Source organism: Equus quagga, chromosome 1 (assembly GCF_021613505.1).
Source record: "Equus quagga isolate Etosha38 chromosome 1, UCLA_HA_Equagga_1.0, whole genome shotgun sequence".
In the NCBI taxonomy this organism is placed as follows: domain Eukaryota; kingdom Metazoa; phylum Chordata; class Mammalia; order Perissodactyla; family Equidae; genus Equus; species Equus quagga.
The window spans coordinates 10743829-10771763 of NC_060267.1; the positions used below are offsets into that span (position 1 = coordinate 10743829).

Here is a 27935-nt window from a genome sequence, read left to right on the forward strand (position 1 = left end):
TTGTGTTATGTTGGGAGGAATGTGTCAGCACTGGGGAAGTAAAGAGGCGCTGTGCAGTGAGCTCTCTGCATAACTGGACACTGTAATTCCTGTTCCTGGCACAAGAATGCCAAAATCTGCCTTACGGCTGTCCAGGAAACCTCAGTCCCCAACCATCCACACCCCATTATCCAAAAGAGAAATAGGGCCATCTGTTATTAATTTCAGTAATGAGGCCAGAACTAGTGCATACTGCACTGCAGAGGGCCTTCAAAGCACGCTAGACATCAACAAATGAACCACATTTTCCAGACAACTCTAAGGTTGAGTCAATAATTCCAAAGGAATCCATGTGGCACAAGTAATGTAACTGGGGAAGTTCCAGGATAGCAGCTGTAGTCCAAAGCATCGCAAAGCGGAAGCCGAACAGGAGAATTCTGTGTCAGAGAAGGAGTAAGACGGAATGAGACAGACATCTGATGGTCACTGTGACAAACGCACGCTCAATAGCAAAGCAGCACGCTGTTGGCACCTGTTCTCCTGGACACTGTCAGTCACCTCAGTTAGGCCCACCAGTTGTTTTCTAAAACTTGTCACAAGCAAGACACAAAAAAGCTAAACCCAGCATTACACAAACAAGGAAAAGATTTAGCTCTCTTTATTATATAACATTTATTTAATAATTTTACCCTTTAAGTTTAAAATTTCATTATAAACTCAAATGAAAAACAAATTCTGGGTTTTAAGAGGCTTAGGAAATAACTCCTTTTTGAATTAGTGTGCAGAACTAAGAATAAACATTTCCTGATGGGACAAAAGTCTCTGGAACCTATTCAGCTTCTGCTGCCTCTTCGCCTTCTCCACATTCAAACCGCACAAAGTCTACCACAGACACCCCGTGGGGCTCCACATACTGTCCCAATGTGATGGAAGGATCCAGCAAATATGGCTGGGACAGCATCTTGGTTTCCGCCTCTCCCCCAGGCTCATCATCCAGGGAGCCAACAGAGAGCGGGGCCATGCCCACCACATGCTGCCCAAGGCGGCGGCCAAGGTCCTCCAGGTCTGCCCTCTGCTCCGACGTCTCGCAGACGACCAGCGCCCCGTACTTCCCCAGCACCAGGTTGTGGAGTGAGGGACTGTGCATCGCTCCATGGACATAAGAGCCAACAAAGAACCCAGCTGGCACCTTCACCCATGCAGCTCGTTTAAGACTCATGTTTTCTCCCAGTTTCCCTATAAAAAAACAAAAACAAAAAACATGCTTCCAGAATATGATGCCTGTGGTAGTACCAAAATATGCACAGAGGTGGCCAAGTGTGAGAGCCAGTCCTCTGCACCGACACCGTGGATCTGCTGTAAGATGGAGAGACTACTTTCAGTTTAAAGAGGACAAGGTGTGGGGGTGAGGGATGGAGAATACCTTTATGGAGCACCAACAGTGTGCCACAGCTGGTATTTAACAACACAGGCTATGCTGTCACACTGGACTCAGGTCTCCGTTCTGCCTCTTACTGGTTACACGACCTCAGGCAAGTGACTTAATGACATAACCCCATTGACTAATTTATCAAAGCCTTGGTTTCCTCACCTGTAAAATGGAGATGATACCACTTAACCTGAAAGCAGGGTGATTGGGAGAAAAAAACAAGATACACGTAAAAGCACTTATAGTATCTGGCATGTTGTGAGCACTCAAATGCTGGCTCTCATCACTGCACTGAGCTGAGGCTTAGAGAGCTAAGGAACCCGCCCAAGGTTACAGAGCTAATACATGGCAGAGCTGGAATTAAAACTCAAATCTGGGGCTGGCCCGGTAGGGCAGCAGTTACGTTCGCACGTTCCACTTCGGTGGCCCGGGGTTTGCTGGTTCGGAACCCAGGTGTGGACATGGCAACACTTGGCAAAAGCCAGGCTGTGGTAGGCGTGCCATATATAAAGTAGAGGAAGATGGGCACAGATGTTAGCTCAGGGCCAGTCTTCCTCAGCAAAAAGAGGAGGATTGGCAGCAGTTAGCTCAGGGCTAATCTTCCTCAAAAAAAACCAACAACAACAAAAAAAAACACCCTCAAATCTGACTCTAAAGCAATTATTTTCTTTTCCCCCCAAATTACCATCCCTCTCAAATTCCACCAAAACTGACACAGACAACTCCTGATCATCCATTGTATGAGGAAAAAGTCCACAACTAAAAGCCCCAGAAAACCCAAAACCCCCTGTCATCTGACAGTTTCAACTTCCTTTCATCAAAAATAAAAAGTTAACATTTTCAGAGTTGTTTATAAGAAGCAAAAACGGATTCCAGTTTTCCCTTTCTCTCAGGATGCTATCCCCTCTAAGAAACGTCCAAATAAGCCAAAAGGTAGGAGGGGTGGGAAAATAAACAAAGGAATCTGGGTAAATACTCCTGCATCAGCCACAGTGCCAGCTAATCATAAAAGGGGGTCTCCAAAAACCAAAGGGTTTAACAGCTCCAAGCATCTACCCAATAGTTAGTTCCCAGAAAGTGACAAGGCTCAAACACCCAGTTCTTCCAGAATTTCTTAATAAGTCCCAAATACAGCTGTCTGCCTGGTTTCTCATTCATGACTCACTGAAACACAATACATACTTCAAGATGATCTGATAAAAAACAGAATTGATGCTTTGACTGGAAACGTCAGATGAGCATTAAGTTCCCAGCAAGTCCAACCCCAGCCCTACTTCCCTCCCTCCATCAAGGACACGCAGGAAGAAGGCAAAATCCCCACTAGTCCTGGCGCAGTAATCCAGATAGGGTTCCTGGAACCAGTGGGCTCGCAAAGAACGTACCTTCACAAATTCAGGATCAGAGTTTTTTAAAAGAGAGTTCAGTTTCCTAAACATGATGCCCCAAAATATCCCTGGATCCCTTTATAAAGAACGTAATGTACTATCTCCCCCATGGTGTATAGTGATGCAATCAACTGGAAGTCAAAAGGCCATCTTTGCCTAAAGATGTGCTTTGTTTGTTAGTGATGCCTGCAGAGTGTTGAAAATAATTTTAATTAGTGCAAACAGCTAAAAACGGAGATTTTTGCATACAAATCTAAATTATTTTACAGGAATTTAAAAATTCTGATGACACTGGGACCCCATTTCCCCCAAGGTAACAACTGGCTAGAGCTTGGTAATGGTTTCCTTCAGCAGACTGTGAGCTTTTCAGGGTGCCTGCTGCTCACCAAGATCTAACACATAACTCACTTCTCACATTCATCTTATCTGACCCTTGCAGGCACATGGGCTGGCAATTCTTGATCTAGATTTGAGGAACATCAGAGATACCAGGAGATCCAGTTCCTAATTTCCAGTTTCCAGAATGCTTACAAATACTCACCGATTGCTAAGGCCAGCTGATCCTTGAGAAAGCCTTCCGTCTCAGGGCCAGCTGGAAGTTCAGAGAGCTCAGAGGAATTCAAGAAACCCTAAGTGCACAAAGAAAACAATCATGCATCAGTTCTGTACTACTCAAATTATCAAGCGACTCGGCAAAAACAGCCTATTTCTCAGAAAATGATTTAAGACAACTAAGTATAAATAGATGATGTTTTCATTAAGCCAAGAATGTTAAAAATTGATAACAGTTCCATTTTTATAAATATTTTATCCTACCACCACACCACCCCCAATTCCATCCCAATCCCATCCTCTGGCCTCACTCCTCAGAATGCAGTTTCCTAAAAATGAGGACTAATATTTTCAAACAATCATAAAATGTTAAAGCTAACAGGTTTGCAGATTGTTGGCAGGAATGCAAAACGGTACAAATCCAACGGAGGAGAATTGGACAACAGCTAACAAAACTACATTTACTTTTATCCTTTGACCCTGTGATCCTAATTCTTGGAATTTAGCCTGACAATACACTTGCAACAATATGAAAGTACACATGCACAAAGTTATTGACTAAAGAATTATTTCTAACTGTAAAATACAAACAGCCTAAACGCCCAAACATAGGAGGAGACCGTGGCACAGCCACACAAGGGAATCCCGCACAGCTGGAAAAAAAGAAAAAAGATCTCTAAGAGCTGCTATGGAGTATTTCCAGGATATATTATTAAGTGAATAAAAGCAAATTAAAACAGTATATACATATTATACAACCATTTGTGTAAGAAAAAAGTATTTGTATAAATACGCTTATTTTTGCAAAAAGACATAAAGGATAACCAGAAACCAATGAAGTTGGTTATCTACAGGAGTGGACAAGAATGGGGCAGAAGAGAGAAGAGGGAGCAAGACTTCTCCGAGTGTGTGTGTGTGTGTCTTATAGTTTAACTTTCAGAACCTTGTTCATGTTTTACGTATCAAAAATACATTAACAAGGATTTGGGGTGAAATCAGAAACTGACTAAACAGAAACATAAGACTCTAACTGTATTTCCAATGAATAACAAAACCTCACAGACGGGGATAAAAACTAATCCAAGTAACTCTCAATACAGTCCTTTGACCACGTAACTGTAATGTAAAGACAAAAAGAACATCAAAGAAATCTTGAACTCTTCAGTGGATCTGTTATTTCCAGCGGTTGGGTACAGTGACTGACACAATTTAGTGTGCATTGTAACACTGAGTAAATAAGTAAACATACTGAAGTTGCTAGGAGCCAGTGTACCCACCACGACAGCAGGAAGATACAAACACAGAATGGAGGAACAAAAGGAAGAACCCTGAGGTGCAGGATTAGAACACTCACACTCACTCACTCACTCACACACACACACACACACACACTCTCTTCCCTGCTCTGTCTGCTGAAAGAGCAGAGCAGCTATGACATCTCAGTAGAAATAAGCATACCTAATGCCCGGATCTTGGTTTCTGAAAACCATTCCCCCACTAAAAAGGGTCAGGACTCATCAGAGAAGTGGCCAATTCCATGGCTGGGGCAAGGGAAGTATGATATAAGCCCAGAATATCTTGTTACACCAAACAGTAAGGAAATATTCAGAAAATAATGTTGATATATCAAAAGGACAATGGAGCCAGCCTGCACTGGCTCAGCTTGCAGTGGCCAAATCCGGGGCTAATTTGAGCCTCAAAATGAATAACGGATTATATAACGAATTGTAACCTACTGTATAAAATAAGAATCCATGGGTCAATGTTGGTACTAAGTAAATCACTAAATAAAGGGAGAAGAAGAGAAGTGTCTTTCTTACAGTAGAATGCCAACTAACAAAACCAATACATGTAAAAGCAATTACAGGAGTTAGAAAAATAACTATTATGCAACTATCATAGTAATACCTGATTCTGACTAGAACATGAATGGATGCTAAAACTTTTAGGCAAAAGTTTTTTGGGGAATGGATGTTTACACAGTCTCTAAGTATCTCCCATACAGATTACTTGTTAATTACAAAGAGGAATATGGTAACCTTATGGTGGAGAAACCTGGAAGAGACTACCTTAACCAAGAGAGCAAAATTAACATCATCAATAATGGGACTAACAGGGGCCAGCCCTACGGCTGAGTAGTTAAGTTCATGCACTCTGCTTCAGCGGCCCGGGGTTTCGCTGGTTTGGATCCTGGGTGCGGACCTAGCACTGCTCATCAAGCCATGCTGAGGTGGTGTCCCGCACAGCAGAACGACAAGGACCCACAACTAGAATATACAACTACGTACTAGGGAGTTTTGGGGAGAAGAAAAGGAAAAAAAAGATTGGCAACAGATGTCAGCTCAGGGCCAATCCTGAAGAAAAAATAAATAAAAAATAACGGGACCGGGGCCGGCCCCGGGGCCAAGTGGTTAAGTTCGCACACTCTGCTTCGGCGGCCCAGGGTTTCACCAGTTCAGATCCTGGGTGCAGACACGGCACCACTCGTCAAGCCATGCTGACGCGGCATCCCACATGCCACAACTAGAAGGACCCACAACTAAAAATACACAACTATGTACCAGGGTGTTCCGGGAGAAAAAGGAAAAACAAAAAAACCTTAAAAAATAATAATAATAATGGGACCAATAGTCATCATGTGCTGTCTGATGTGATGTTCTGAGAAAAATACAGGATGATTATTTAATATTCCTAGAAAAATACATATTTGAGTTTAATTATGAAGAAAAATCAGACAAAGTCAACTTGAAGGACATTCTGCAAAACTGTCCTGTACTCTCCAAAAATGCCAATCAAATGAAAAACAAAGAAAGGCTGAGGAACAAAGAAAGGAGACTAAACAGACAACAAACTGCAACACATGATACCGGATTGGATTCTGGATCTGGATTCTGGAAGAAAAACTCCTACTTGGCAAAATATGAACCTATCTTGTATATTACACAAATAAAAATACTGTATCAATGTTACAACTCCTGAATGTGATCACCATCCTGTGACTGCAGAGGATGTCTTTGTCTTTAGGAGATACAGGCTGGAGGGAGACAGGGTCCTGATGCCTGCAACATACTTGCAAAAGGATAAAACCAACAGTGATGATGATAATAGATACACAAAAAGTGGTGAAGCAAATGGGGCAAAACATTAACAAATGGTGAATCTAGATAAAATACACTATAGTTTACTATAGAATACTGGCAACTTCCCTATGAGATTGAATTTTTTTCAAAATGAAAGTTAAAAAATTAAACTAAAGACCAAAGAGGAAAAAAAATAAAGCTAAAAGGGACCAAAGTCCCTTGTTACAGATAATGCAACAGAGGCACAGCAAAGAAATAGCTCAGAGTTACGGGCAACATCAAGATTAGAATTTCTAGTTCAAGGGACTCATCTACTGAACACAATTCTAAAAGATAATCTCAACACGGTTTTCCATATAATATGAGTATTCAATGCTAGTGATAATTGACATTTACCATGAGATCTCAAGAGAAGGATAAATAGGAGGAGAAAAACACAAAAAATTGTTGTGAGTAGTACTTCCGTCCGCACAATAAGAACGAATCAAAGGCAGACTGACAGTTCTGTCCTTGATCCTGCTATGGACAAGAACATGCTTATTCTCCTAAATTGGGTCTTCTCCAGAATGTTTATTTAAAAGTCCTTTTCTCGGGCCATTCTAGATTACTGAATATAAAGCTTCCCCTGACTGGACAGCCTCTACCCCACTGGCATCCATTCATTCAACACAGACTTAAGGAGTCCCAACACAATGCTAGGCCCACTCCTCTTCCAGCAGAGACACAGCAGTGAAAAGACCAAGTCCCTGCCTCATGAAGCTTACATTCTATCAGGCAAGACAGACCATACATAAACACAGAAAAACGTAATACATAAGGATTATAACAAACACTTTTAAATGAAACAAAGTAAGAGAACAGAGCAACAGGAGGAAGGGCCCCCCTCTGCAAAGAGATACCATTTAAGTAGAGAGATGAAGTAAGGGAAAGAGACATGGGAATCTCTGAAAAAGGGAACAGCAAAGATGGGCGGGGGGTCCCAAGCCAGCCTGTTGGAGACAACCCCAAAACTCACTTTACTGTACGAGGAGAGTTGATCCCTTAGGCTCTGACAATGCAACATGGTTCCAAGGGCTACTTGCTGGACCAACTGCTGAAATTTCAAATTTCTGGAAACAAAATCTGTCTCACAGTTTACCTGTGGGAACAAATTGATGTTGCTGTATAAGCTGTTTACTGATAGTTTCCAAAAGTGCCTGAAAGTTAGAGAATAAACCAAGGCGTGGACAGAACAAGTTGCAGACTCAACAAAACAGAAATAAATGACTCTAGAATTTTAAAGCCGCGGTTCTTCTCCTCGCCTGAGGCCAGAAACTGAATGAAGCGATTCGTGTTCTGCCAGTGAGTTGGCAATGACCTGCGCATTCAGAAGATGGTTCCACGATGTCTCCAAAGAACTCACTGCCAGTTCACCACTCGCCTGTGGCTGCATGTCAGAATCACCTCATCCTCCAGCCTCCTCCAACTCCAAACCACTTCTGCTGTCAGCCTGTTTATCTCCTCTCACTCTAACCGAATCCACATCCAATTCTTTACCAGTTGTGGCCCCTAAACCACTTCTAAAATACCTGCTAGCTATCTATCAACTAATTAATATAATTCCTGGCTTTAAAATTTGACTGTTCCAGGGAACTATCAGTGACAAGGTGTAAGGCTACACTAGACTCATATTCAGGAGTAATATTCTAGACTGCTCGGCCTTTTCTCACCAACACATCTGTCCATTTGTATACTTAAATGAATCCACAGCTAATCACTGGTCTCATGGGTTTAATTCCAACTGCCTCCTGTGGTTTTCAAACACCACTTCCTCTTTTTTTTTTTTGAGGAAGGTCAGGCCTGAGCTAACATCCGCCATCAATCTTCTTCTTTATACTGAGGAAGACTGGCCCTGAGCTAACATCCATGACCATCTTCCTCTATTCTTTAAGTGGTACACCTACCACAGCATGGCCTGATGAGCGCTGTATAGGTCCTCACCACCCAGGATCTAACCGCAAATCCCAGGCCCTCGCATGAACTTACCCTCTACACCACTGGGCTGGCCCCAAATGCCTCTTCTTTAAGAGTGCAAAGCCTGGGCCAGCCCGGTGGCGCAGTGGTTAAGTTTGCACGTTCCACTTCTCAGCGGCCCATGGTTCATCGGTTCAGACCCCGGGTGCAGACATGGCACCACTTGGCAAACCATGCGGTGGTAGGCATCCCACGTATAAAGTAGAGGAAGACAGGCATGGATGTTAGCTCAGGGCCAGTCTTCCTCAGCAAAAAAAAAAGAGAAGGATTGGCAGTAGTTAGCTCAGAGCTAATCTTCCTCAAGGGAAAAAAAAAAGAGAGAGAGAGAGAGAGAAGTGCAAAGGCTCTACCACAAAGCCTTACACCCAAGGGACAGCTACTTCTGGTATCTGGAATTCAGACAACTCACCTCTACTAGCACTGTCGTGTTTCCTTCCTGCAGCAGCCCAATCAGCCCTTCTTTAGTCTTTCTCCCATGGAGCTTGGCGGCTTTGCTCCAGCCCTCCTTCTGGGCCTGCTTATGGAGCCAGCTCTCTGCCTACAAATTGAAAAGAAAAAAGGCAGATGACAAAGCCACAGAATTTAGAACTGAATGGGGCTCTAAAATATGTTCAAGTTCCCTAATTCTTTCTGCTTCCCCTCAATCCTATAACAGAACTAAAGTAATCTATCATTTACAGACGGCCTACCACCTAATGCCAAACACCAAGCATTGTGCCTGGTGCTCTGGGTAAGTCTAATCTTCACAACAACCCTAGGGGGCAGATAGTAGTATTTTCATTATATACACAAGAACAACGCAATTCTGAAAGATTAAGTCAGATATCCAAGGTCATAGGGTTAGTGTGAAGACATCATGATTTGAGTCCTGGTCGATCTGACTCAAAGCTCACACAAGGCCTTTCAGCTCCAAGCAGCAGGAAACAGCAAAGCAGTCTTGCACGGAATAGGGTTTGTTATCCCTGGGATCCTGAGTCAATTGCTTCCAAATAAGACAGACTCAAAGGGAGAGATTGTCAGTTAAGTCACAGGGCTCTGCCGTTATGGGTCACTGGGCAGCAGGTCTGACTCCTATGCTCCGCAGCGCGACCTCCCTAAGAGACTGAGGTCAGGCCCGAGGACCCACCCTGTCCCTCCTCCTCCCTCACACCTTTTTGAGATCCCCGCCACAAGCCTCCAGAGCTTTCTTGCAGTTTACAAAGGCGTAGCCCGTTTTTCGCCGCAGCTTCATGAGGAGCTCCTTGCTGGAGGCCGAGGAAGACAGCCAGCGCCCGGCATGAAATGAATGCCATGGCTCGGGCGACTGAAGCAAAAGAGGCCCCGCCTGGAGGAGACAGGAAAAACAGGGTGAGAAGCGGGCAGCAGCGAGCAGCCGGGCCGGGGGGCGGCTAGAGAGCACGTGCGCAGGTGGGCAACATTAGGAGACTCGGGGGCCCCGGGGGTGGGGGAAAGGCTGCGCACCAGGGCTGGACCTCGCAGAGGCAATGAGGGCGGAGGAGGGGAGGGATGGAGTCGAATGGGGGTTGGAGGAAGGGGAAGGTGCATCACAGACGCCTGAGAGACCTGCGAGAAAGGCAGGTCGCTGCCGGGGCCAAGCCCCCTCCGCGGGCAGCGCCGGGGCCGCGCGACCAGGCAGAGGCGAAGAGCTCGCAGCAGCGACATGCCAGTGGCCGCCGTACACTCCCGCCGTCCGGGCGGCGCCCCGGTGACGTCAAAGGCCGACGGCGTGGCGGCGGGGCCAAACCTCTCCCCCGGAAGGCACCAGACCAGGGTGGCGCCATCTGCTGGCCGGAAGGGCACACTCGCCTCCGCCACTTGGCTTATTGAGACTGTTTCACAAGGCATTAGCCCCACAGGTAAAATAACGCCAACCATGCGATGAAGATGTCACAAAATAACAGTACAAGACACATGATAACACTTTATGTTTCTTTATTTCCAATGGGCTTTCATATTTATTATCCATTTATGACTCATGACAAACTTGTAGGTAGGTGGGCGGGTTCAGAAATTTGGCCAAGGACGGCTGGGGAGGTAGGAGTGGAGTCCCTTCAACAAACCCAGTAAATATTTGTTGAATGAGCAAAACATCTGTTGACCATCCACTGTGTGCCAGGAACTGCTAGGCTTCCGGGCCTGAGAGAGGAGTGAACCACAGCCATACCCTCCAGGGTAATCTAATGGTGAGAAAATAGGGAGTCGACAAATGACACACAAGAAGGGGTAAGTCCCATAAGATGAACAAACAGTTAAAGCATCTCAGGGGAGGAAGGCTCAGGAAAAGCTTTTTTCAGGAAAAGAGGCTGAGAGTAATGAAGCTTTTGACAGGGAGAAATAGCCCTTCCAGGCAGGGAAGCATGAAAAAGAAAGAAGTCATCAGGGGATCTTGGTGTGGATTTAGGGAGCAGAGGGCAGACCTTCTGTAATTTGGCCAGAGGTTGCAATGCATGTAGGACACCAGCAATGAAATAGAGGGTAATTTGGGTTACATGGGAGAGACTGAGACCAAGCAGAGGATCTGCTGCTTGCTTCTGTACACAGCAGAAGCTAATCAGAGCTGATTTTGGAAGACCACAAGAGTTTGCAAAGTGGTTTGAAGGGAGAGAATGGAGGCCAGGAGGCCAGAGGAGGTGATATGTGGCCCAAGGAGTAAGTAAAGAGAGCCCCGACCACAGGAACCACAGTGGGAAGGGAAAAGAGGAGAGGGCAAAACACACTAGGAAGGAAAGACTGACAGGGGTTGGAAACCTAAAGAAAAACAAAGAGGAGGAGAACCTAGTACTTGGTGATCAGGGCTCCAGCTCTGAAGAGGGTGGAGAAGCCACAGTCCAAAGGACCGCTCTGCTGCCAACGCCCACTTCAGGGCTAGGAAGACTGCACCCAGTTAAAGCCATGGGCCCACCGGACTCTATGTCTAGAAGCAAGAATGGGTGGTCTGAGACTGCTTCTTCCCAGCCCCCCGGCAAAAGCCTGGGTTCTTCGGATGCAGAAGAGATTTTTAATGCTTATTTCTTTCCCTTAAAAAAAATTCCATTAGAATCTGGCAAAGAAAAAAAAAATCCATTCTGTATAAAAAGACAACCGCAGGACTGGAAGGGATCAGCGACAGTGAGCAGCCACTGCTCTCACATCCCTTTACCTCCCCGCCCCCTAAAGATCCTGGATACCCTCCTGTCTTCCTCCTCTGAGAACAGGAGCTGCGAACTTCCTTTGCACTCTACCCCAGTGCTGTCAGGGCTCCAGGATTCCTGGCAAGCAGGCATCTCCCTGTGAATATCTGGGGGAACAGAGAGGGTAGGAGGCAAGGGAAATCCACACTTTTGATCCTGTTTATGGCTTGGAAGATATGGCAGTTCCTTCATTAGGACAAGGGGCTCAGAGGAGCAGAAGGGTGACGTCAAGCAGGTCTCGGTCCCCTGTGTCTGGCCCTATAGATGTTGACATTCACATCCTCATCCCGCTGGGCCAGCTCCAGTTGGAAATGCTGGGGCAGGAGGTGCTGAAAGAAGCTCTCTGTCCCGTGCTCCTCTCTCATCTTGGAGGCCAGATAGATGGTGCCATGGGGCCCGCACAGGTGTTGGAGGGTGCCCAGCAGCAGTGGGAAGGTGGGCTCCAGGTACACGATATCAGCCCCCAGCACCAGGTCATAGTCTCCAGGGAAGACATGCTGGTCAATCCCCCAGGACAAGGCGCGGACCTGGGCCCGGCCTCCAGCCGGCACATTGGCCTGGACGTTGGCCTGGATCTGCTCTAGGGCCAGGGGCAGGTCAGTGATGGTAACATCCCCCCCTGAGAGAGAGGAAGGAGGAGAAATGCAAGTCAGAGGGACCAACCAAGGAGTCTCAGCTCCAGAGACCTCAGGGCCTAGAGGACAATGTCTTGACAGCCCAAAGTCCACACTTTGGCTTTTGGTTGCTCTAACCTCCATGTCACCCACCACTGTTCTCCTTACTCTACATTTTACAACATCAACATTCTCTCTGAGCTAATCTTCAACCCCTCTGCCCAACACACAACAATCACATGTCAGCAGAAGCCTGGGCAGGACTAAGCTGGAGGCGGGCTGTGCCCCTATCCCCTACTGACACAAACCAGCCTTCACGGGTCTGGAAAGGTTCCCAGGAGACATGACCTCAGCTCAGCCTTAAAGGACAAGTAGGAGTTAGTCAGGTGGAGCTTTCCAAGTAGAGAACAGAGTACAAAGGCCTGGAGGTGAGAGCATGGTATATTCAGGAAAGCTGGATCTTAGAGGATGTGGAAGGATTGAAGGGAGTAGAAAAGTGTAAAGACATGAGAGTAAAGAGGAAGACGGTTATGACATGCTAAGGAGATCCAGGCTTGATCGTGGGAGCAATGGGTTTTCAGGGTAGAAGCAGATGGTGAAGATGATCAGATTAGCACTTCAGAAAGCTTCATTCATGCAATAAACACATGTACTGAGTACCTACCAAGTTCTGGGAGCATAGTGGTGAGCAAGACAAAACCTCGGCCCTCCTTGAGGTTTATTATAGAGGTAGAGACACACTAGGTACTGCAAAACGATTTAATCATAATCACGATGACCATCATAGACACAGGAAGTACTAAGAATTCATTCATTCATTCATATTTATTATGTGCCTACATGCCAGGTGCTGGGAATACAGCAGTGGGCCAGTCAGACAAGAACCTCTCTGCTCATGGAGCTGACAGTCTAGTGGCAGGAAACAGACAATGAAGCACAAAAGAAAATAAACAAAATTCACAGTACATCAGATGGTACTAAGTGCTGTGGTGAGGCATTAAGCAGGCAAGGAGGATAAGAACTGCTCGAGGGACGGGGCAGGCAATGTAATTTTAAACTGGGTGTTGGGCCAGCCCCGTGGCCTAGTGGTTAAGTTTGGCATGCTCCACTTTGGCAGCCTAGATTCGTGGGTTCGGATCCCAGGCGTGGACCTACACCCCTCGTCAGCCATGCTGTGACGACGTCCCACAAACAAAATAGAGGAAGATGGGCACAGAGGTTAGCTCAGTGCAAATCTTCCTTGGCAAGAAAATAAATAAATAAAACATAAACTGGGTGGTTAGGGAAAATTTCACTGAGCAGATGGTGTTTGGACAAAGACCTGAAGGAAGTGAGAGAGCAAACCACATGGATCTCTCAGGCTAAAATGTACCAAATGAGGGACTAGCAGGTGCAAAGATCCTGAGGCAGGAGTGTGCCTGGCAGGTCTGAGGAACAGCAGGAAGGCCAGTGGCTGGAGCAGAGGAAGTGAGGGGGATTAGTAGGGGCCAGATCCTCACCTTGTAAGGGCCTTGTAAGGAGACTGGAGAAATTTGGCTTTCAGTCTGAGAAGGGAAGCCATTAGAGAATTTTAAGTGGAAGAATGGCATAAACTGACTTATGCTTTAAAAGGATCACTCTGGCCGCTGTGATGAGAAAAGACTGCAGAGAGGCAAGGTCAGAAGCAAGGAGACCAGTTAGGAGGCGGCTGCAGTGACCCAGGTGACAGATGATGGTGGTTTGAACCAGGGCAGTAGCAATGTCTAAGAAGTGGTCAGATCCTGAATAATTTTGAAAGTAGAGTCAATAGGTTTTGCTGACAGATGGGATATGAAATATTAGAGAAAGAGAGAAGTTGAGGATGGCTCCAAGCTGTTTGGCCTGACCAACTAGAAGACTGCATTGCCATTCATTTAGATGAAGAAGGCTGCAGGGGGCTGGCCCAGTGGTGTAGTGGTTAAGTTCACATGCTCCGCTTCGGCAGCCCAGGGTTCACAGGTTCAGATCCCAGGCACAGACCTACACACTGCTTGTCAAGCCACGCTGTGGAGGCGTCCCACATATAAATAGAAGAAGGTTGGCACAGATGTTAGCTCAGTGACAATCTTCCTCAAGCAAAAAGAGGAAGATTGGCAACAGATGTTAGCTCAGGGCCAATCTTCCTCACCAAAAAAAACCAGAAGGTTGCAGGAGGACCAGGATTGGACAGGAAGCTCATGAGTTTGTTTCTGGACACATTAAGTGTGAGCTGTCCATCAGACAACCACATGAAGATATGGAGTAGGCAGGAGGCCAGTCAGACAAGTGAGGAGGTAGAAATGGGAGAGTTCCAGGTTTCCCAGCATAGAAAGCGTATTCAAAGCTGAGAAGTGATGAGATTGCTTAGGAGTGAGTACAGACAGAAAAGAGGAGAGGTGAAAGGCCTGCCCCTGAGCCCTGGGGCCCTCAAATGTTCAGCTGTGAAGATGAAAAGGAACCAACAAAGGAACACGGAACAGAGCGCCAGTGAGCTGGGCAGAAACCAGAAGGGTGGTGCCCTGGAAACCAATGGAAGTGTGTCCAGGAGGAGGGAGTGTCACAGGCTGCAGAGTCAAGTAAGGTGGGCTCATGACTGACGCCTGAACTCAACAACATGGAGCTGTAGATGAAGCCCACAACCTTGACTAGAGCAATGGAGTGGAGGGGCCATGGCGGGTGGGGGGAGTCCGGAATGGGCTGAGGAAAGAATAGCAAAGAGGACCTACAGACAGTGAGTATTAACTCTTGAGGAGTTTTCTCGTAAAGCAGAGCAGAGAAATGGGGTGGTAACCAGGGGAATATGTAGATCAAGAGTTTCTTCTGAGATAGGAGAAATTACGGCATATTTATATTTACACATTTATTATATATACACTATATATGTGTGTGTGGAATAATCCAGAGAGAAGAAAAAAGTAATAATGCAAGAGAGATTTGGTGTGGGGGTGTTGCTCAAACAATGTCTCTGAGTAGGTGAGAAGGGTGGAGGTCTCACGACAAATGGAGGGCGTGACCTTAGCTAGGTCATGGCATGTCCATGGTAACAGGAGAGAAGGCATAGTTAGGTGAGTAGACATTGTGACGGGAACATGTGGATGTTTTCTATGAGAAAACAGACACAGTCACAAGAGACAGGAAACAAAGTCTTCGGCTGAGGGTGAAGATAGGGGAGGCAGCATTTGGAGGTTTGAAGGGCAAGAAGGTAAGACACAGATGTTTAGGAGAGTGAAGAATGAGTGGAGGAGGGGATGGAAATAGGCTAGCTGGGCAGCACATAAGGACACACCTGAGGTAGTGACACAAAGTTAAAATGAAATCAGTTAGCACAGTTGTGTATATACCAGGAGGGCCTAAGCTAGCCTGGGGGTAGGAGTGTCAAGGAGGCCTTCCCGGGTAAGTGATGTTGGGGCTAAGCACTCAAGGATGCATATGCACCAACCAGAGGGCACAAGGATTTCAGACATGAGAGTACAGCCTGTGTGAAGGCTCCAAGGAAAGGAACATCAAGATAGGCTTAAGGAACAGACAGAAGGGCAATAGGTAGCACAAAGAGTGCAGGGGGAGGAGGGGGGGCACAGAGGGAGGCTAGAGAGGGAGGCAGGACTTGGAGGCCATGCCAAAGGGGTTGGGGTTGGTTCTATCCTGAAAGTAACAAGAAGCCACTGAAAGATGGGCGTGGGAGGATTACAGCGGCACTTTGAGAGGATCCCTCTGCCGGCTGGGTGGAGGAGGCAGAGGCCCAGGCAGGCAGGGAGTCAAAGAGGAAGACCAGTTTGACCAAATGTAGTAGTCCAGGCAAGTGACAGTGGTGCATGGACTGGGAAGTCGTCAGTGTCGATGGAAAAACGGGAGAAGATTCAAAAGATTTTTAGGAGATAAAATCAATAGGACTGGAATCACGGACATAGGGGTGAGAAAAAGGGACAGGTCAAAGGTGATATCGAGGTTTCCCACCAAAGGGATGGTGGTTTGATTCACTGAGATGGGGAAACCTGAGGGAAAAAAGGTTTGGTGGGGGATCAAAAGATCTAGTTTGGGCACGCCAAACTTACCCATGGGAAAGCTTGAAGATGCGTGTGAAAATCCAGGGAGGAGATGGCAGTGGCCTCAACTAAGATGGCGGGAAGAGGAAGAGACAATTGGGTATGCATTAAGGGCCTATGACCCACAGGACTGGCTGATTGTGAGGGGAGAGGGCAAGGGACAAGATGACACCCAGATTTCTGGCTTGGCAGCTGAATACGGGGCGAAGGAGGAGGAGCCAATCTGGAAGCCAGTGAAAGCAGGTGTTCCCGGCCATATTACACCCCTTTTCTCTCATTTTAACATAACTGCCCGCCTCTCATCCACCCTTCATGGGAAACTGCTGTTGACACTCCCTCCTCCTTTCGGAGCCTGCTGTGTCCCCCCTGTTCACCTCCTTCTTGCCTAGCGGAGCCTCTCCTTGATGGGTTCCTGGGAAGCAAGGGAGACATGGCTAGAGCACATGCACCGGCTCTGCGCGGACCTCGAGACAGTTCTGGTGCTGGACCCGCCTCCTTCTCTTCCCCACTAGACCGTAAGCTCCCCGGGGAGAGGACATCTGTCTCAATCATGGTCGTATCCCAGGACCTGGCATGATTCTTGGCACACTGGGGACTCCAAATACGTGTAGGTTGAATGAACATAAGACTTCCCTGAGTGTGACCTGGTTGTGTCCCTATGAAGGAGGACCTGTTCATTTCTAAGGAGATGACATCATAAGTGTTTTTAAATGAGTGTTTTCGGTGTGAGGTTTTGCCTGCCCAATAAATTAAGAAATGTTTCTTTTGTAGTTTCTGGTTCTCGACAAAAATGCAGCAAAATTTTCCTTACCTTTCCTTCCCCAAGTCTGCGGGGCCTAATTCCTACCCTACTTCCCACAAAACACACCCAACCCTCAGAAACTCATACAGTTGTTTTCCCCACGCAACCAAAATCTTAAAAATCTAAAATATATTCGTAATACAGTTATAAAGCACTGAAGAGGTTTCATACCCGCAGGCTGCTCCCCCTACAGGGTGCCCCTATGCATGCACTTTGACAGAAGACCACGTCCAAAGCAAAGGAGATTTTAAATGACAGTGCTGGCCATGAAATCACAAAGAGCAAAAAAGTAGAAAACAAATTCCTACTAAGGCCTGCCCAATTTTTATTTCTTGCCCCCAAATCTACCACTTTGGGCGGTCTGACAGCCAATCAGCGCTGTCTGGCACCCAGAAGCAGGCAGACACGCACACAAAGAATGTTTAAAAAGAAGGGATTGGGCTGGTGCCTAACCATTCCTCTCTCCCAAGAATCCAGAAAGTGACAATTTCTCCACGTCTTCATACCCCCCGGCCCCTCCCGCCGCAAAGCTCACGCACCCTGCAGCGCCGCCAAGATCCCCACGATGCCCGTCCCCGCGCCCAGTTCGATCACTTTCTTGCCTCGGAAATCCACATTTTGACTTTCGAAATAGTTACACAAGCTCAGAGCCTATGGGAGAAAAAAGAGAAAAAAAGACTGTCGCGGGGATGGCTCCATATGGGAGAGGGAGAGTCCGGGGTCTGGACGTCCCGCGGCCCCTGGGCCAGAGCCACCCACTCCTCACCGCGTCCCACACGCGCGCTGCCACCCCCAGGCGGGACCCGAAGTTCTGCGTGATGCTCAGGACGTGTCCACAGAAACAGAACCGGCTCTTCTCCGAGTAAGAGTCGGCGAAGAGCCCGACCTCCCGCGGGAACACGGATTCGGGCTCTGATTCAGGATCTGGGCGGGGGTCCGCCATCTGGACACCGTGGCCAGCGCTGGGATCGGGATCTGTAGCCGGGTGGGGGTTGGGGGCCGCGGCCGTCTCAGCTTTCCAGTGGCACCGAGCCCCGCCTCCCCGAGTTTGCCCTCCTTCCTCCAGTTTGACTTCCTGGAGGTGGAATGAGGAGCTCCCCCTCCCGCTCCGGTGCCCAGCACACACCCGACGGGACTCACCCCAGACCACGCGGGTCAGACCCGGCGGACCGGTCGGAGATCGGGCAGAGGGGAGAGGAGCGAGGATTACTGGTAGAATTAGGAAGCGGGGTCCCAGACCCCTCTCACCTGCAAGGTGCACAGGTGCCTGCAGCCAGGAAGGTAACCCAGACAAGGCAGAAGCAAGCTAACGAAAGAGGCTGGGCGCCGCGCCTGGCCTTGCCGGCCCGGTTAAAGACGAGCTGGGTGGAGGCGTCCCCCTGCGCTGGCCCCCTCGGTTCCTCCCCGTCCTCCCAGCCCAGCCCGGCCCAATTCACTCTTGGCTCTTTAAGGGGTGGGGTCTGCTCGCAACGTGTCTGACTGCGTCATTGTCGTGCGCCCGGGCCTAGGTCTCCACGTGGGCTCGGTGGAGAAACCCCGCGCTGGGGATCATGGCGGGAGTCGAGGCCCCGCAGCCCCAGAAGCGCTACTATCGGCAACGTGCTCACTCCAACCCCATGGCGGATCATACGTTGCGCTAGTAAGTGAGCGGGGCAGGGGAGGGGAGCCTTGGAAGGGGTAGAAGGGCGGAGTTAGAACAGCCCGGAGCGGCCCGGGAGAGCGATTGCGCTGGTCCGGTTGGGGGGGTTTGAGATAGACCCGGGAGGATCAGCAGGGTGACGTCAGCTTAGGGGTGGATCGAGGAGTTTTGGTGGAGGGCGGAGTTGGCGGGTTGGGCGTGGGTGTGGCTGTCCCGCTGAAGTCTGGGTGGCTGTGCAAGTCTGGGAAAAGAAAGAAATTGTTACTAAGAGTAGAGGGATGGAGGCAGAATGTCGTTTCCATCTTTTGGTTTCGTTTGTTGGATTTAACAAAAAGAGAAACGTATGCACAATCCCGTCCACACCTTATTCCATCCCCTTCCCACAGAGAACATAGACAAAGTAAGGTCCCCGTGCCTTAGGCAGCCAGTCTCTGAGGAAAGGGGAACTTGTGCCCCAGAAAGGAAAGCTGCCTGGCCAGAGTCACATTAACTCCTAGAAATGGAGATGGGCAGGTCAGCAATCATGGGCCTCACGGGGGCCTATGATTCACACTGGGGGTTAACGGTGGTTTCCATTGTGTCTCCGAGAGGCCACAGGGCCCACTGTTAACCGAATTTTCGAGAAACCCTCCTCCCAACTACCTCCCACCCATACTCATCCACCCCCACACACGCAGTACCACTTTTGCAATGGTATGACCAACCTTCTCATGTCTTCTCTCCCTAGCCCTGTGAAGCCAGAGGAGATGGACTGGTCTGAGCTATACCCAGAGTTCTTCACCCCACCGACTCAGAATCAGAGCCACGATGACCCAAAGGATGAGAACGAAAAGAGAGTTCAGGCCCAAGTGGAGTTTGCAGACATAGGCTGTGGCTATGGTGGCCTGTTAGGTAACACTCCCGCTCTCTCTCTGGGGCAAGGAGAGGTAACACCTAGTTTTTGCGATCTCAGCAGGTTTAGTGGGGACCATAGTTGGCCTTTCCCCTTTGGACCAGACACTGGTGCTATGACATCGGTGTGAAGAGTCCCCACCCTCCGTCTACTCTCCGTCTGTGGCCTTTGCCCTAGAGTAGGGAGGGCTGCCTCAAATGCCTCTTGGAACTTGGGTTGTCCTGTCAGGCCCCACCCCTGGCCCCAGTCCCGACATGAGCCATTTCACCTGCGAGGTGCTGGGTCAGTGAGCTGGTCAGCACAAGCAACAGAGATTAGTCACTGTGGCTAGTGATCCTGAACTGTCTTTCTCAGGATTCCACCACACCCCTCCCCCCTTCCTCTCCATAACTCATTGCTCCACTCTCTGTTTGGGAGTCCCTCTTGTATTGTCTGTACTGTCCTGGCCTAGCATGCCGGCCCACTTCTCTATTTCTACATCTTCCCATGGAGGTAACAGCATGACAGAGAGGAAGAGCATGGTACTTGGTGGCAGAAAACCTTGGTTCAAGTTGGAGTTCTACCTCTTCTTAGTTCTATGACCTTGGGTATTTCTGACCCTCGGTTTCCGCATCTTCAAAATTTACACTGAGTGTTATGAGGATTAAATGAGACAATGTGTGAAAACTTTAAAGCACTTGCAAATACACATGTATTCTCAGGCCCTCCCACTTCCAGTCTTGGTAACAGTTTTCGGATCTCCCCAAGCCCTCTTCTCCAGGACGGAACCATCCATCGGTGTCTCTCTGCCCACACTTGCCATTCCTGATTGTGGTAGTTGCAGGCTGGGGCTTCCTTTCCTGTGTTGAGCCCTTTGCGCTTCCTGCAAATATGAAGTTCGTGATTCCATTCCTATTTCTGTGTCCAGTGGAACTGTCACCGCTGTTCCCAGACACGCTGATTCTGGGTCTGGAGATCCGAGTGAAAGTCTCAGACTACGTACAAGACCGGATTCGGGCCCTACGAGCAGCTCCTGGAGGTGGCTTCCAGAACATCGCCTGTCTCCGTAGCAATGCCATGAAACACCTTCCTAACTTCTTCCGCAAGGGCCAGGTTGGGAGGGGCCCTAGTGGGTCAAACTGGTAGGCAGGTGGGGCGTGGAGGCCAGGCTCTCACAACCCTGTCGGTGCATGTCTGTCTCACAGCTGACAAAGATGTTCTTCCTCTTCCCTGACCCACATTTCAAGCGGACGAAGCACAAGTGGCGAATCATCAGTCCGACACTGCTTGCAGAATATGCCTACGTGCTGCGAGTTGGGGTGAGTCAGGAGTGGGAGGGACAATGGGGTGAGTGGCCTATTCAGGGACCTTCCACTAAGAATTTAGTAGGGGTGCATTTAGGGCTCACACCATCACTCCCATCATCTCGTGGCTCAGTTCCATGCAGCCCCCTGTCTCGTGTGATTTTGTCTGTGCAGGGGCTGGTGTACACCATAACAGATGTGCTGGAGCTGCACAACTGGATGTGTACCCATTTTGAAGGACATCCCCTGTTTGAGCGTGTGCCTCTGGAGGAGCTGGTAAGTTGGGGGTCTGAGGGAAATAGGGAAGATTCAGGCCCTTTCCAGAGTGGTTCTGTATTCTTTGAATCCAGTTCGGTGCCAGGTGGATGGGATGGGAGTCTCGGGGCCAGGGGCAGTCTGAAAGGTAGGCAAGGACTTATTGGACCATTCCTTTTCCCAGAGTGAAGACCCCATTGTGGGACATCTGGGCACCTCAACCGAAGAAGGAAAGAAAGTGCTACGCAATGGAGGAAAGAATTTCCCAGCCATCTTCCGAAGAATACAGGATCTCACCCTCCAAGCAGTGATCCCCAGTCTCACCCGTCCTGGTCCCCAACTGCATACCATGCCTTAGCTGGACCGCATCTTCCAGGGACTGGAAAGAAGATCAGGCCCTCTGGACTTTCCCAGCTGAGATGGCTGGAGCTGAGAGGCAGCATCTCTCCAAGAAGTTGGGGAGCTGCCCAGGGCAGAATTCTGGTGTTCACAACTACCCCTGACTCCTCTCACCTTCTTGCCCCCGCTGCCAGCAGAAAGCAAAAGAAGCTGGTTGGGAAGGTCAAAAGGCCTTGGACCAGAAGGGATGTTTGGAAGGGTACAGGGTCTTGCTCTTCCCTAGCACTCCCTTCTCCTGGGATCTGTCCTCAGCTGGAGTGAGGAATGCAATTCTCCACGATCTCTCTAAACTGCCTGCTAGGCTCAAATCACCTGTCCACGTGTGTTCCCTTTGCAGTCCTGGGGACAGCATGTATACGTACGTGTGCACGTGCTCGTGCTGTTTTCTCAGGAAAGGCTAGGGTGTGTATCATGTGCCTTCTCCCATCCTCCCATCCTCTCCCTGCTGAGACTTGACCTGGGGAATCTGCTCCTTTTTTTTTTGTTGCTGTCTCTGGAGAGTCCCTGGGAGGGTGTGGGGGCGGAGACCCTCTCCTTTTTCATGTTGACCTTCGGTTCCAGAACTTCAGAGCTGACTGACTGGCACAGAGCCTGATGGGGGTGGGGTGGGGAGTGGGGGAGTGAGGAGCAGAGAGCTAAACTGTGGAGGATTCTGAAGCTAAAAGTAGAAAGGGGCTGCTAACTAGAAAGCCCACCGAAGGGGACTGGGTCAGCTGGAGATTCAGAACACTCACTCAGCCCTTGCTCTGTCCAGGAGCCCAGAGAAATCTCTGAGCTTTTCCAGTTTGCAAAAGGTTCTTTCTCTACTCCTCAAGCCCAGAATTCCCTGGCTGGAAGGACAGGGCTTGTTGACCTGAAAGACCCCCACCCCACCCCCCCACGGAACAAAGAAGAAGGCTTCTGGAGCCTTTTTAACCAAGTAACCCACCACCGTCTGCCAGGTCCAGGGGGAGGGGAGATGTGGCGGTGAAGGAACATCATGCTCACATACAGAGAAGGTGCAGCCAAGAATCTGGGGACAGCTACATTTGCGCCCCTTCCCGTAGGAGCTGAGATGGGGAATTCCTGAGGATGGGCCCAGGGGGCCTGGATCCCTGGGGAAGTGGTGAGAATACCAGGGACTGGCTGCATCTTGGTCACCTAGGCCTCACTAAATAGCCTTTCCCAGGATGAGGCTGTTAGGCTGCCGGACTAGGGCACCAGCCCAGGAGGAGGAACTGCTTCAAGCCTCCCCTCCCAAGAGGGTCATTGCATCATGAGACCCAAGGGAGCCACGAGGCAGCCCCAGCCCCGCCTACTGTTCCTGGGTGCTAATCCCCTGCACGGACCACTCAGGAGAGGGGATTGGCTGAGGAGCTTGGAGAGGGGGCGTCGCCACTATCTCGCCCAAGGGTTAAATAGGGGCTCGGGCAAGCAGGCAAGATGCTCGGGAGAAGAGCTCTCTTTCGCGGGTTCTCTGAACCAGACCATGACCCAGACCCTCAAGCTCGCCTCCAGAGTGTTCCATCGCCTCCGCTGTGCTCCCGAGCTGGGCACCTCACTGGGTTCCAGAGGCTCCGACTCAGCGCCCCGGAGCTTGGCGGACATCCCAGGCCCCTCCACACCCGGCTTCCTTGCCGAACTTTTCTGCAAGGGGGGGCTGTCGCGGCTACACGAGCTGCAGGTAGAGGGGGACACTGTTCCCGGGACTGCTTGCTGGGGAAACTGGCTTTGAAAACGCCAGAAAGGACAGGCTAGTAGAGAACGTAGGAGGGAGGGCCAATGAGAACGGATGCCCATGAATTATGGAAACAATAAGTTGGGACCGGGGTCGGTGGCTCTACTGGCGCGGAGTCCATCCCGACACCCAGCAGAGGAGTGCGCTCAAAAGGCGCCTTCTCGCTGTGCAGAAGTCTGGAGGCCGGGTAGGTCCAGGACAAGTGCGAGGGAGGTGGAAACGCACAGTACCTTCCTCGCGCGTTCGGCTTAAAGCTACACGCGCTCCTGTTCCTTTGGTGGGTGTTGGCCCTGAGATGCACAGACCACGTGAGGAACCTTTAGGGATTTCTCCACCTCGGCTCGGCTCAGGTGACCAAAAAGAGGTCCTGAATGTCTGCTTTGCGCAAAGTTCCTCCGTTTTGCCCATCACATTCAAACTTTCTAGGGATGGGGAGTAAGGGAAAGAGAAGGAGGAGGGATTTGCAGCAGCAGGTCATACACTAGCTTGGGAGCGCGCGAAGGAGCAGAAGCTCCTCCTTCCAAAACCCAGCTAAAGCCCTTGGTGTTGGCAAGGGCCAAGCTAGGGGTCCCTGGTCCGGGTCTCCAAGTGACCGCTGCGCCCGTTCTTCCAGGTGCAGGGAGCCGCGCGCTTCGGGCCAGTGTGGTTGGCCAGCTTCGGGACGGTGCGCACGGTGTACCTGGCGGCCCCTACGCTCATCGAGCAGCTCCTACGACAGGAGGGTCCCCGGCCCGAGCGCTGCAGCTTCTCCTCCTGGGCTGAGCACCGTCGCTGCAGCCAGCGGGCTTGTGGACTACTCACCGCGTGAGTCCTCTCTGGCTCCAAAGCCCAGGGGTCCGGCTGGTCCGGGGAGTCTGTCTGGGGGTGTGGAGGGAGGTTGGCCGTTTCCCCCAACCTTCTGGCAAATCGAGGTTCCCATTCTAGTCTGTTTCGCTCAAGTTCAGGTAGAGCCCCACCCTCGCCCCCCGCCCATCTCCTTCCCTTTTGAGGCCAGAATTCTGGGAACCGGTGGAAGCGGCTTAAGGTACCAGGATCTAGATTCTGTGATTCAGGTTACCCAGGAACCCAGGCCCCTCCGGGGCAGGAAATGAGTAAGGAGGAAGGGGAATGGAAAGCGGGCGCGGACAGGAGCATGTTTCTGTACCCCAGGGAAGCAAACTCAATCCCTCTCCTGGCCACCCCAGCCAAACACAACCCTTCTCCAAGGCTGGCAGCCGAGTCCGGCCGCCGCCACGCACGCCCATCCGCCCTGATGCGCCCCGTCTCCGCAACTCCGCAGGGAAGGCGAAGAATGGCAGAGGCTCCGCAGCCTGCTGGCCCCGCTCCTCCTCCGGCCTCAAGCGGCCGCCCGCTACGCCGGGACCCTGGACGACGTGGTCCGTGACCTCGTGAGACGACTGCGGCGCCAGCGGGGACGGGGCGCTGGGCCGCCTGCTCTGGTTCGGGACGTGGCAGGGGAGTTTTACAAGTTTGGACTAGAAGGTGAGTCCCCACACGGTTAGGGGCAGGCGTAGGAGGCACCCGGCCGGGGTCTCCCGGTGCCCTGACAGCGCCCCCTCCCGGCCAGGCATAGCCGCTGTGCTGCTGGGTTCGCGCCTGGGCTGCCTGGAGGCCGAAGTGCCCCCAGACACTGAGACCTTCATCCGCGCGGTGGGTTCCGTGTTTGTGTCCACGCTGCTGACCATGGCGATGCCCAACTGGCTGCATCGCCTCGTGCCCGGACCCTGGGGCCGCCTCTGCCGAGACTGGGACCAGATGTTCGCATTTGGTAAGGCACAGAAACGAAATGGAGATGGAGAACATAAAGCTGTTCGGGAGTAGTGAGGCATCCCTCTACCTTCTCCGGGTGCAGCCCAGCAGCACGTGGAGCGGCGCGAGGCCGAGGTCGCCGGGAGGAGCCCGGGAAAGCCTGAGGAGGACATGGGATCTGGGGCGCACCTTACCTACTTCCTGTTCCGGGAAGAGTTGTCAGCCTCGTCCATCCTGGGGAATGTGACGGAGCTGCTACTGGCTGGAGTGGACACGGTGAGGTTCTCCCTTTAAGTTGCGAGCCCCGCTTCTAGACCTTAGCCTCCCCGGTCTTAAGGGCCATTTTGCTGCTGCAGGGGATCCACTATGGCCCTCTCCACTAGCTTGGCTTAGCGCCTGCTGGGCTCCAGACTGCCTCATATTCTGCCCCCTATACCGGGTCCTCACTCTCAACACCTCCGATGTTCTCACCTGTCCCCTCAGGTGTCCAACACGCTCTCTTGGGCTCTGTATGAACTCTCTCGGCACCCTGAAGTCCAGACGGCCCTGCACTCCGAGATCACAGCTGCCCTGGGCCCTGGCTCCAATGGCCACCATTCAGCCACTGCTCTGTCCCGGCTGCCCCTGCTTAAGGCCGTGGTCAAGGAAGTGCTGAGGTGAGGCAGCAGGAGAGGAGGAGCTGGGGAAAATGCCAGGGAAGGGCTGGGGAAGCCTATAGTGGAAGGGAGCAGGGAGAGGGAGTAGAAGAAAATGCCATTCTCCTCCTGGCCAAGAATGGGTTTGGAAGTGGTGGAGGAGGGGATGAGAGAGAGGCTACAGGCCCCAGCCTCACCTTGCTGTTTCCCTCTTGTGCCCTGCAACCCAGACTGTACCCCGTGGTACCTGGAAATTCCCGTGTCCCAGACAGAGACATTCATGTGGGTGACTATATTATCCCAAAAAATGTGAGTAGAGCCTATGGGCCCCTTTTTCTAAGCCATCCCTTACTATCTTGGGCCTGGTCCTGTTCTCAAACACTCCCCATAAGCCCTTCAAACCCTCCCTTTGGCGTGAATGCCTCTCTCAAGGATGCAATGGGGCAGTGGGGGACTCATTCCAAAAGTAGCCCCAGAAAACTTACCCATCACCAACCAGAGCCTGCCTTTGCCCCAGTCCATATATCCTCTTCTCTGTGTCCCTCCCTGCATCTGTGGACCCAAACTGACAAGTTTGTGTTCCTCCTCCATCAGACGCTGGTCACACTGTGTCATTATGCCACATCAAGGGACCCTGCTCAGTTTCCAGAGCCAAATTCTTTTCGTCCAGCTCGCTGGTTGGGGGAGGGTCCAGCGCCCCATGCGTTTGCATCTCTCCCTTTTGGCTTTGGCAAGCGCAGCTGTATGGGGAGACGCCTGGCAGAGCTTGAGCTGCAAATGGCTTTGGCCCAGGTAAGTGATCTAGACATACCTTCCCCAGATGGGAGAGACCCTAACCCTGTAAAGCCATGAGGTCTTGGGACAGCATGGGAAGGTGTGTGACTTGGAAGACTTGGTAGACCTAATCCTCTGGAATATGGCAATCCCATTACAGGCCTGGAGGGTGAGCAAGGGTATTTGGACTATCTTTTTCCCCACCATAATCTCTCCCCCTCATTAGCCAGAAGTCCTCTACAGGCCACAGGTGGATTCCAACCTTGGCTCTCCTAACACTCAGAATGCCCTTTACCAATCAAGCCTACCATTGCAGACCCCTCCCATAGTGAGAACCTTCTTTCTCCCTTTCCAGATCTTGATCCACTTTGAGGTGCAGCCTGAGCCAGGTGCTACTCCAATCAGACCCATGACCCGGACTGTCCTGGTACCCGAGAGGAGCATCAACCTACAGTTTGTGGACAGATAGTCCCATGGAAGGAGGCTGTCATCATCACCCTTCCTCTCATCATAGGTGTTTATTAGGCACAAGACCAAGAGATGCGTATTCCCCCTGAGGCCTGTCTATCTGACCAAACTGGTTCAAATGACCATAGCAAGGTACTTGAGGCAGCCCTGACCAAGGGGTGAAGTATGCACTTGTCCTGACACACCAGGCCCCCAGAAAACCATGGGCCCTCTGCCCGCTCAGCTCTTTTCGTTTCATATCATATGCATCCTTCAAGGGCCAACTCAGATTTTGCCTAATAATGCTGGGTGGCCTGAGGAAGAATTCAGCCACTGCCCTTTTGGGGGTTCCACAGTATTCCCTGATGCTGCTGGCTAAGCATTTGTCATGGCATGAGCTAAGTAATTGAGCATCTGGTCTGTACCTGGTTGGTCGTCTCTCCTTGCATGTGAGCTCTTTGAGAGCTCTTTTATTCGGCCTTTATATCCCCCACCAGAGCCTATCCCTGACTAACTGACACCATACAGATTCTCAGATTGAATCAGGACCAGGTGGCAGAAGGGATGAGCAGCTTACCAGGCTCTGTCTGTCCCTCTCCTTCCTCCTCTTGCCACTAGGAAGGTGAGTCTGCCTTTGCCTGGTTTAAGATTTTTTTAAACTCTCTTTGGCTCTCTGGTCACTATTGGGGTGGCTTGCCCCACCACTTAGTTCCCAGGCAGAGACATATTTGGGCCTGTTCCTGTCCAAACCTTCCTTTTATATATTGAAATTTTTTAATGTTCATAGTTTTGAAGTAAAAGAATCAAATGTTCCATCCTTGACTTATGACTTACTTATCTCCCCCTCCCCCTTCCTACAAGTCCTAGAGGCAAGACCCTCACTCAAAACCCACACCTTGGTTTCTCAAGTCCTGGGAGTGACACCCGTAACAATGGGAGGTCTAGACACCTGAGAGAGCAGTTTGCATCACAAACCCAGACATATTTCTGTCTGTAGTGGGAACAGCCAAGTCTGGCTCCCTGGAAGAGATTAAGGGGGTGGTGGTGAAAAGTAACTGCAAGAGCGAGGCTGTAAAAATGG

At 50.3% G+C, this 27935-nt stretch overlaps 4 protein-coding genes across 6 annotated transcripts; 2 read left to right on the top strand and 2 right to left on the bottom strand.

Annotated features, from left to right (window-relative positions):
• Nucleotides 1-42: 42 nt before the first annotated feature.
• Nucleotides 43-10132, bottom strand: TSFM (Ts translation elongation factor, mitochondrial). Its single transcript, XM_046644711.1, has 6 exons — nt 10002-10132; nt 9589-9762; nt 8848-8976; nt 7441-7563; nt 3335-3422; nt 43-1215 (listed from the first exon to the last, which is right to left on the bottom strand). The coding sequence occupies exons 1-6, from the start codon at nt 10098-10100 to the stop codon at nt 809-811; spliced, it is 1020 nt and encodes a 339-aa protein (XP_046500667.1). The 5' UTR covers nt 10101-10132; the 3' UTR covers nt 43-808.
• Nucleotides 10133-10353: 221 nt separating this feature from the next.
• EEF1AKMT3 (EEF1A lysine methyltransferase 3) lies at nt 10354-18149 on the bottom strand. Its single transcript, XM_046673175.1, has 3 exons — nt 17831-18149; nt 17604-17715; nt 10354-12227 (listed from the first exon to the last, which is right to left on the bottom strand). Exons 1-3 carry the CDS (start codon nt 18005-18007, stop codon nt 11836-11838), a joined length of 681 nt encoding a protein of 226 aa, XP_046529131.1. The 5' UTR covers nt 18008-18149; the 3' UTR covers nt 10354-11835.
• Nucleotides 18136-21783, top strand: METTL1 (methyltransferase 1, tRNA methylguanosine). 2 transcript variants are annotated; one of them, XM_046673162.1, is made up of 7 exons: nt 18136-18345; nt 18573-18703; nt 19431-19594; nt 20503-20687; nt 20822-20893; nt 21053-21154; nt 21318-21783. In XM_046673162.1, exons 1-7 carry the CDS (start codon nt 18151-18153, stop codon nt 21489-21491), a joined length of 1023 nt encoding a protein of 340 aa, XP_046529118.1. In that variant the 5' UTR covers nt 18136-18150; the 3' UTR covers nt 21492-21783. The 2 variants fall into 2 exon arrangements, with proteins under 2 accessions (XP_046529118.1, XP_046529108.1); XM_046673152.1 differs by having other exon boundaries at nt 20780-20893; nt 21318-21781.
• A 5-nt stretch (nt 21784-21788) lies between these two features.
• On the top strand, nt 21789-27669 carry LOC124245623 (25-hydroxyvitamin D-1 alpha hydroxylase, mitochondrial). Of its 2 annotated transcripts, none has more exons than XM_046673138.1 (9): nt 21789-21934; nt 23863-24053; nt 24529-24731; nt 24817-25017; nt 25102-25274; nt 25482-25654; nt 25864-25942; nt 26228-26425; nt 26763-27669. In XM_046673138.1, exons 1-9 carry the CDS (start codon nt 21797-21799, stop codon nt 26874-26876), a joined length of 1470 nt encoding a protein of 489 aa, XP_046529094.1. In that variant the 5' UTR covers nt 21789-21796; the 3' UTR covers nt 26877-27669. The 2 variants fall into 2 exon arrangements, with proteins under 2 accessions (XP_046529094.1, XP_046529086.1); XM_046673130.1 differs by having other exon boundaries at nt 21812-23195.
• The last annotated feature ends 266 nt before the right edge of the window (nt 27670-27935 follow it).

Bases quoted from the DNA above. Each gene is read 5' to 3' on its own strand.
- TSFM (XM_046644711.1), bottom strand. From the start codon at position 10,100: ATGTCGCTGCTGCGAGCTCTTCGCCTCTGCCTGGTCGCGCGGCCCCGG. The intron at 7,564-8,847 runs GTGAGTTGTCTG...TTGTTCCCACAG, and splicing joins ACACGACAGTGCTAGTAGAG to GTAAACTGTGAGACAGATTT. The intron at 1,216-3,334 runs GTGAGTATTTGT...GTTTTTTTATAG, and splicing joins TCAGCTGGCCTTAGCAATCG to GGAAACTGGGAGAAAACATG.
- EEF1AKMT3 (XM_046673175.1), bottom strand. From the start codon at position 18,007: ATGGCGGACCCCCGCCCAGATCCTGAATCAGAGCCCGAATCCGTGTTC. The intron at 17,716-17,830 runs GTGAGGAGTGGG...TTTCTCCCATAG, and splicing joins CAGCGCGCGTGTGGGACGCG to GCTCTGAGCTTGTGTAACTA. The intron at 12,228-17,603 runs GTGCGTGAGCTT...CCTCTCTCTCAG, and splicing joins GATCTTGGCGGCGCTGCAGG to GGGGGGATGTTACCATCACT.
- METTL1 (XM_046673152.1), top strand. From the start codon at position 18,151: ATGAGGAGCTCCCCCTCCCGCTCCGGTGCCCAGCACACACCCGACGGG. The intron at 20,894-21,052 runs GTGAGTCAGGAG...TTGTCTGTGCAG, and splicing joins CCTACGTGCTGCGAGTTGGG to GGGCTGGTGTACACCATAAC. The intron at 21,155-21,317 runs GTAAGTTGGGGG...TCCTTTTCCCAG, and splicing joins GTGTGCCTCTGGAGGAGCTG to AGTGAAGACCCCATTGTGGG.
- LOC124245623 (XM_046673130.1), top strand. From the start codon at position 22,788: ATGAGACCCAAGGGAGCCACGAGGCAGCCCCAGCCCCGCCTACTGTTC. The intron at 23,196-23,862 runs GTAGAGGGGGAC...CCGTTCTTCCAG, and splicing joins CGCGGCTACACGAGCTGCAG to GTGCAGGGAGCCGCGCGCTT. The intron at 25,018-25,101 runs GTAAGGCACAGA...CTCCGGGTGCAG, and splicing joins GGACCAGATGTTCGCATTTG to CCCAGCAGCACGTGGAGCGG.